This window comes from Pollachius pollachius (assembly GCF_949987615.1).
Source record: "Pollachius pollachius genome assembly, chromosome: 17".
Classification (NCBI taxonomy): Eukaryota; Metazoa; Chordata; class Actinopteri; order Gadiformes; family Gadidae; genus Pollachius; species Pollachius pollachius.
Genome location: NC_136950.1, coordinates 6,727,533 through 6,736,178, shown reverse-complemented (window position 1 = coordinate 6,736,178; position 8,646 = coordinate 6,727,533). Strand labels below are relative to the sequence as shown.

The 8,646-nt window shown below is 52.3% G+C and overlaps 1 protein-coding gene across 1 annotated transcript in view; it reads right to left on the bottom strand.

The window, feature by feature from the left end:
- ptchd1 (patched domain containing 1) overlaps positions 1-8,646 on the bottom strand; it is a gene marked incomplete at its 3' end in the record, with an annotated part of 8,859 nt that extends 213 nt beyond the window's left edge. Inside the window, exons 1-4 of the mRNA XM_079755057.1 lie at positions 8,284-8,646; positions 6,050-6,737; positions 1,782-2,683; positions 1-894 (exon numbers count right to left, since the gene is read on the bottom strand). The exon at positions 1-894 is cut by the window's left edge and continues 213 nt beyond it. Of these exons, the coding sequence (XP_079611183.1) occupies positions 1-894; positions 1,782-2,683; positions 6,050-6,737; positions 8,284-8,631 (2,832 nt within the window). The 5' untranslated portion in view covers positions 8,632-8,646. The remainder of the gene's footprint in view (positions 895-1,781; positions 2,684-6,049; positions 6,738-8,283) is intronic.

The following is an 8,646-nucleotide window of genomic DNA, read 5'->3' as shown; positions in this document are numbered from 1 at the left end:
GTTGGAGCGCACGCAGGCCACGGGCGCCAGCGCGGCGCCGTAGCAGAGCAGCGCCTGAAGGGAGGCCACGCCGTGCCGCTCCAGCGCCACGCGCACCCAGCGAGTCCGGCTCTCCCCGCGGCCCCCGGCGAAGCCGCACAGCAGGGGGGCGCTGCAGTCGGCGGCGTGGCCCAGCGTGGAGATGAGGCAGAGCACCGACACGCAGTCCAGCTCCACCCCCCACAGGGTCATGAAGCCCACCACGCCGAACTGCACCGACAGCAGCGTGAGGCCCAGCCAGGCGGCCACCAGGGGCTCCACCAGCGCCAGGGAGGCCAGGCCCAGCAGGAAGAGCACGGCCAGCAGGGAGTGGCGCAGTGGCCAGCCCACGGCCGCCGCGTAGCGGTCCAGGTACACGAAGGACGGGTTGAAGATGAGGAAGCGCACGCGCGACGTCAGCGACAGCCGCCGCAGCGTGTCCAGCAGCACCGACATCTCCTCCCGCTTGTTCTCCGTGGTCTTGGCGACCAGGAAGACGCGCGACGCCGCCACCTCGGGCTCCTCGCCCGCGCCCCGCTCGGCGAAGATGATGTCGTCGGCGAAGTGGGCGTAGCGGGGCTGGCGCAGGAAGCGGAGGCGGAGCGTTCGGGTGAAGTCGCGGCGCGGCTGGCTGGTGGACTGGTTGAGCTCCGACAGGTAGCCCAGGTAGGACTCCAGCCAGCTGACCCTCTGGAAGCCCTTGGTGTACTCCAGCAGGTCCCGCTGCACCGAGGCGTTCCAGTAGGGGGCGCTCTCGTAGATGTAGAAGCCGATGACCGGCGAGTAGGAGCTGAAATAGCGCTGCTGGGCCCGCGCGTACAGCACCGTGGCCGTGTCCATGGCAACCAGGGCGCTGGGGTCGGAGCCCTGGGTCACCTGGCGGGGGGTCGAGGGGCACGGGGGGAGGGGGTTAGTGGTGGGTGAGGGTAGCCTGTGTGCTGGCATGAGTGTGCACGTTGGTCCATGCGTTGGTGTGTGTGCACGTGTATGGACGGCACGTGTGTGCTTGGGTGCGTGTTTGTGTGTGTGTGTGTGTGTGTCTATACAGAACGTGTGTGTGTACGTGTTTGTTTATATGTGTGTGTGTATGTGTAACTACAGTAGGCGTATGCTTGGGTGCGTGTGTGTGTGTACGTGTTTGTTTATATGTGTGTGTGTATGTGTAAATACAGTGGGCGTATGCTTGAGGGTGTGTTTGTGTATAGACGGTATGGCTGTGTGTACGTGTGTTTGTGCGTGTGTGTTTATACAGTATGTGTATGTCTGCGTGTGTGTGTTACAATATGTATGTGTGCGTGTATATACATTAGGGGTGTGTGTGCATGTGTGTGTGTATATACATTAGGTGTGCATGTGTGTGTTTGTTTATATATGTATGTGTACGTTTATACACATAAGGTGTGTGTGTGTGTGTGTGTGTTTGTGTGTGTGTATACATTAGGTGTGTGTGTGTGCGTGTTTGTGTGTGTGTATATACATTAGGTGTGTGTGTGTGCGTTTGTTTATCTATGTATGTGTACATTTATACACATAAGGTGTGTGTGTGTGTGTTTGTGTGTGTGTATATACATAAGGTGTGTGTGTGTGTGTTTGTTTATCTATGTATGTGTACATTTGTACACATATGGTGTGTGTGTGTGTGTGTTTGTGTGTGTGTATATACATTAGGTGTGTGTGTGTGTGTGTGTTTGTTTATCTATGTATGTGTACGTTTATACACATGAGGCGTGTGTATCTGTGTGTGTGTGTGTGTGTGTCCTCACCTGCATGAAGCCCATGAGGCCGAAGGAGATGTAAACGAGGTACAGCAGCACCACGAAGGGCTTCACGTAGGTGTTGGTGATCCAGTCGCCGTAGCAACGCCGCATGCAGCCGAGCAGCAGGTGGGAGTCCTGAGGGTGTGGGTGGGGGTCCGGGCCGAGGGCCGACAAAGGGGGGGCCGCCCCGGCGTGCACGTGGGGGTGCATGTGAGGGTGGGAGTGAGGATGCGCGTGCATGTGGGCCGCCGTGGAGTGAGTCACGTGACTGTTGCCGTGGGCGCCCTGGAGGTTCCCGGCGTGCACGTGCGTGCCGCCGGAATTGACCGCCGGGTGGCCGATAGCGTTCCCGTGGGCGTTGGCGTGGGCGTTCCCGTGAGCGTTCCCGTGGGCGTGCGCGTTAACATTCCCGTGCACGTTGACGTTCCCGTGCGCGGCGTTGCCGTGCGCGGCGTTGCCGTGCGCGGCGTTGCCGTGCGCGTAGCTGCGCGGCGGGCTGGCGTGCGTGCCGGCCGTCTCCTCCTCGTAGCGCGTGTACATGAGGCAGCGGTACCAGGCCGGCTTGGCGTCCAGCCGCTCGGGCTTGGGCACGCGGCGGCAGAAGCAGCCGTGGCGGTAGCCCGTTTCCAGGTAGCCGGTGAACACCAGGCAGGAGCCGTACAGCGACAGCGTGTAGACGTAGCCCACGGCCACGCCCAGCGAGGCCGTGCGGCAGAAGAGACGCACGGCCTCCATGTTGGTGAGGGGCGAGGCAGCCAGGCCCAGCGCCGTCAGGTGCAGCAGGGTGGAGCCCGAGAAGCGCAGCATCACGTCCTCGAAGACGGCCGCCACGCGGTCCTTCACGTGCTGGTCCTCCCGCGTGCGTCGCCACGACGACAGCATCTCGAAGGAGCCGAAGAGCCCGTGGCCTGCGATGGGGGATGGGGAGAGAGGAGGGGGCGAAGGGAGGTTAATGTGTGTGAGGGTTTGGAAAAAAGGTAAAACCTCACATGCCCTGAGAAAGATCAGCCAAGGTTTTGTTTTCACTCCACTGAGAAAAGCATTGCATTCTGCTGCTGGTTCTGAAAGAAGCCAGAAAGGCCTACAGACCGGCACTAGGACCCAGAAGCTCGTTCTCATAGGAACTCCATCCCCCATAATCCAAACTGATTTATAAACAAACACTCAAACCAGACCCAACCAGAAAAGATACCCATCTTTGAGAAAATAATCCCATGTGTCGTTTAAATGTACGCAAAATACAAATTGATGAAATGGATGAATGGCACGGATGGAATCTGATGAAAACGTGCAAACAACACGATGTGAAGGGAAAGTGTTTTCTCCTGCGCTAGGTTGTCCCCATTAAAAGGGATGTCCTTTGATGAAGTCTAATATTGTGTATTCATGTTTTGTTTAAAGAGATTGTTTCGTTGTTTTTTTCGTGTACCTTTTGAAAGTGCATGTGCGTGTGAATGCATGAACAAACAAACAACAAGGTCACATGACACTTGAATCCTTTGGAACGTGCGGAATGTTTTCTTTTGACTTCAATATATCAAAACAGCCAGATTGTGAAATGGATCTGGCCAGCCCAGTCAATGCTACTCTTTCTTACACTCATACGATCACACACAGCAAATAACAGCTGGATAGTCAGAGTCATCACTATAGATCCTTTTGCCTTTTATCGTTTAAGTAAAATAATAATTATGAATAATAATAAAAATTGTGTAAAAAGATTTGCTTTATAGAGTAATTCATTGAATACATATGCCCCAATCAACATGTATGGAAGACCTTCTTTCAACCTTTCTATTAGGAGAAAGTGGTTGTGTTTTCATTGCTGTTTTACAGTATGAGGAAAGAGCGTGCTCTGTTTCGATTCCCTCTCTCTGTGTGTGTCTTCTTTGTCTCTCTGTCTGCTGAGCCGTGAAGCCTTGAGATTCCATTTATCCTCCTCCTTCCCTCCGTTAGCATAACGCTACCTCCCTCTCTTCTATCTAGTCTTATTATACCTGCCTGCCACAGAGATCACAGCAAAACCCCTCTGCTCCCTTATTTGGTTCTGCTGTTGATACAAGACACTATCTCTTTCTCTTTCAGTCTGTGTCTCTCGGCCTATTCTACCTCTATCTGTAGCTCTCTCTATCTCTCTCTCCCTCGTTCTCATCCCCATCTCCCTATTTTTCCATTTCTGCCTCTATCTCTCATTTATTAAACCAACTCTATCTCCATCCCTCTCTCTCTCTCTCTCTCTCTCTCTCTCTCTCTCTCTCTCTCTCTCTCTCTCTCTCTCTCTCTCTCTCTCTCTCTCTCTCTCTCTCTCTCTCTCTCTCTCTCTCTCTCTCTCTCTCTCTCTCTCTCTCTCTCTCCCCCTCTCTCTCTCTCTCTTTATGTCTCTCTCTCCCTCTCTAGTTATTTTAAGCAGCAGTGTTGGTCCCTCCTCCTCGCTTGGCTGTAATTACGCTACGAGTCTAGAGGGTAAATGAGTGTGATTATACACATCCTACAGGATACTACACACGCTATTACTTTGAAAGGGATTCACATTCATACAGTTAATGCGTTTCGACTTTAATCCGGTATGGTGATAACATTTGACAAGACAAACCCCTGAAAATGTGTTTTGGAAAAACACGAAACAGAAACAGACCACACTAGACGAGAGAAAAACATTCCAGAAAAAAATAGACCAGACCAAACTAGACTACACCAGAATAGAGCAGCTCAAACCAGACTACACCAGACACAACTAGCCCAGATTAGATTAAACCAGGCCAGGTTAGATCAGAGCAGATCAAACCAGACCCAACCAGACCAGACAAGACAACACCAGAAAGGAGCAGATCAAACCAGCCCCACCAGACTAGACAACATCAGAAAAGAGCAGATCAAACCAGACCAGACCAGACTAAACCAGACCAAACCGGATTAGACAATCGCAGAACAAACCACACCAGACAAGACTAGAACCGACCAGACTAGAAGAGTGGAAATATCAGACCAGACAAGCGTAGACAAGATAAAACCAGACAAGACAAGACCAAAATAGATCAGACAAGACTATATTAGACTAGGAGTAGTGGAAGTAGTAAACAGTAGGAGTAATAGCAGTAGCAGCATAAGCAAGAGTAGCAGTCGCAGTAGCATTAGAAGTAGCAGTAGCATTAGAAGTAGCATTACTAGTAGTAGTAATAGCAGAAGAAGTAACAGTAGCAGAAGTAGCAGTAGCAGTAGTAGTAGCAATAGAATTAGTATAAGTAGCATTAGAAGCAGCAACAATAGCAGCAGCAGCAGTAGCATTGGCAGTAGTAAAATGTAGCACGTGCAATAGAGCATAATAGATCATAGCCTTTGATTAAAGATGTGTTTACTTTTGTTATTCATTAACGAAATTAAGATTCAGTGACAAATGTTGGGCGATTGTCCAACAGAAATGTGAGGCTTTGGGCCAGATTATCGTTGATGGTTCATTATTGATATTTGAGTGGGTTTTGCTTGGTGGTATTTTCACAACCTCAGACCGTTATTACCACGGTGTGTGACTTGTAACACATCTGTGCTAAATGTGTCCCATCCATCACACACCATAGAGTCAGGGCCTTTCTCGCTCGCGTGACAAATGGCTCCGTTCGGATAGATGGAAATATAAAAATGTGTAGAGCCTTTTAAATGAAGTTCCACAAATCAAAACACTCGATCACTTTAAAAAGGCATCGGGGGCAGTTGCCACGGGAATTCAGCAGGGAGGAGAGCTTGCTACGCTATAAACTGGGTGTGGTGTTAAAGTTGGGGGCTATGGTCAACTACCAACTCTTATTTTTGTAAAAACAATCTTTAAATAGTCGACCCTTTGAAAAAAGGCCCACTGCTCTAAAAATACTAGCTTTTTACGACAACGATTCAGTCACTTCCCAACTCTTTCATCCAAAGCAACCTACTATGATATGCATGCAGGGTCAGGGGCAGGTAGGGCTTAGGGGGCCAACTGGCTACAGGTAGGCCATGGATGTTGGGGTTCAAACCCAGAACCTTTCGGCTGGGAGTCAAACCATGCTATCCAGACACTCAATTGCACAGACGCATGTACACCCGCAAAACCAGCACATCCTGCATCCCTGTTGCCAGCAGAATCCAGCTTCCAGGTCCACAATATCACCCAGCATTCATTGGCTAATTGCTCCGGACTTAATGCAACAATCCAGACACAATAAACCCAGAGAAATCCTCGCTAATCCCCAGCCAACTTCAAGGCAAACCCTCCCCTCCCCTCGCGCTCACACACTTCCTACCCAGCATGACGAAGGGGATGCCCAGGTAGGTGGAGTTGTACGTGGCCCCGGTCAGGTTGAGGATCCCCGCGGCGGTGAGTCCCGACAGCGTGATGGACAGCAGGGCCAGCAGGCCCAGCCACGGCTTGGCCCGCACACAGTCCCTCATGGAGCAGCACAGCACGGCCAGGACGCTGCACAGCCCCAGGCTGACCAGCAGGGGGCGCCGCGCCAGCACCGAGGAGTGCTGGAAGTCGGTCCGCAGGGACGACGACGTGGACGGGTACAGGCCCAGCTTGGGGTGCACCGCCCCGAAGTGCTGCAGCTCTGCGCAGAAGGCCATCTCCCATTGGCCGGCCACCTTGTCCATCAAACTGGTGTGCGCCTGGAGGTAGTAGGTGAGTTGGAGGGCGCGCGCCGAACGCACGCCGTCCCCTTTGGCCATGGGGCCCCAGCCCTGCACCCCGCCCAGCTGGTGGCCGATGTAGGCCTGCCGCCCGTCTGCCAGCCGCGTGATGGGGTACTTGAGCGGGGGCGCTGTGTGGTTGGCGGCGCGGGCCGCCTGGATGCCCTGCATGGAGCGGATGATGTCATCGATGATGCAGGCGTTGTTGTCGTCCGGCAGGCAGAGCGAGGAGAAGGAGTAGTTGAAGCTGCTGGCGCTGCTGGCCGGCACCGTTACCTGCATCTGGTACAGCCGGCGGTGAAGCTACACACACACACAGACACACACACAGACACACACACACACACACACACACATACAAAGGTGTGGTCCATTTTACAATTTCATTCTTTTGACTCTGGAATACCACGTATAAAGGTACCGATACAGATGGATTTGAAGCATCACTAGGGGGTGCGCGTTTGTTTGTGTTTGCACTATTTGTGCAAACGTGTGTCTGCATGCATGTGTGTCTATATATTTGTTTGCATGGGCATAATCTATTGTGTGTCTGTGTATGCGTGTGTGTGCATGTGTGCATGTGTGCATGTGTGTGCATGTGTGTGTGTGTGTCTGTGTCTGTGTGTGTGTGTGTGTGTGTGTGTGTGTGTGTGTGTGTGTGTGTCTTCGTGAGCATGTGTGAGTGTGTTTGCTCTGTATGTGTTTCTATAGCGGGATGACAACAGTGCCAGCATCCACTGTGACGGTTACTAAGCAACAGTCCAGATGCCAGTCGCTGCCACAGCGCAAAACAAGCAAAGCAGTAGCCCACCTAAGAATGCCGCATTGACTGTAAAAGTGTGTGTGTGTGTGTGTGTGTCATAAAGTAAATAGCTGTAAAGTATTTTTCCCTTGTTTGCTATGTCAAACCTTTACTCTGTCACCCTGATTTCGCTGTGATGTCACGGTGATGTCACGCGATGTCACAATATGTCAGCCATGATGTCAACACAGATTTCACCGTGACGTCACTCTGATGTCAACAACGATGGAAACACTGATGCCATACCGGTGTCACTGTGATGTCAAATGGAATTCAGTCCTATGTCAACTCTATTGTCACCCTGAGGTCAGGCTGATGTCAACATTGATATACAACGGATGTCAACAAAGAGGTCACTCTGATGTCAACACTGATGTGACCCTGATTCCGGTGACACCGTGATGTCACTGTGATGTCACTCTGGCTCCGCCCTCAGGCCTGGTTCTGTGGACCGCCTTGGGGAAGGCCTTGTTGAACACGCTTTATAATAGGCTGTGACTGGAGCAGCCCAGTCAATGCTACTCTGTCAACTCTCACTCTTGCAACTATCCTTTCGGGAACAAGTGCACAAGTCTGCAAAGGTAAAGTAGGTCACTATTTCTAAACGCACACACACACACACACACACACACACACACACACACACACACACACACACACACACACACACACACACACTCATAAGAGAGATGGGCCATGGAATGCGGGGACTTTGTACGAGAGTTTTCTGTAAAATCTGATTAGAGTGACAATACTCGAATTGGGTCTATTGAGTGATTGCTGCGGGCTGTCTGAATAATAACCATCACAATGTCAGGCATAGCGAGGACCTCTTTGTGATTACATTCTTTGTAATTATCGCACGCTGTAATGCTTGTTGAGAACTTTCAGATTATGACCCTGTGTTGATTTCTTCACAACTTGAGATTTCTTATTCGATAAATTATAGATTTTCTTTAGTTCACTTGAGATTGTCTCTTGGCGTTCTCCGTGTCATACGCGCGTGTGCGTTGTGCGTGCATGCGTGCGTGCGTGTGCGTGCGTCACCGTCAGTATGGTGTCCAGGTGCACCGGATCCAGCACGCTGCCCTTGCGCGCGGTGACGATGACGCGTCCGTAGCGGCCGGGGGTCTGCAGGTCGGAGTAAAGCGCGTGCTTGGAGCGGTTCACGGGGAACAGGCTCTCCACGAGGTTGCCCTCGATCTTCGCCAGGCTGTGCTTCGGCGCGAGCAGGTACTCGACGTTCTCCTCCACGCGGTACCGGCTGAAGCTCGCGCCGAGCAGGATGGAGAGCAGCATGGGCGCGGAGGCGAAGAACACCGGGTGGCTCGCGACGAAGCGACCCAGCGCGTGGAAGGAGCCCCCTAGGCCCGCCTGCAACACCTGGCGCAGCATCCTAGCGCGCGGCCG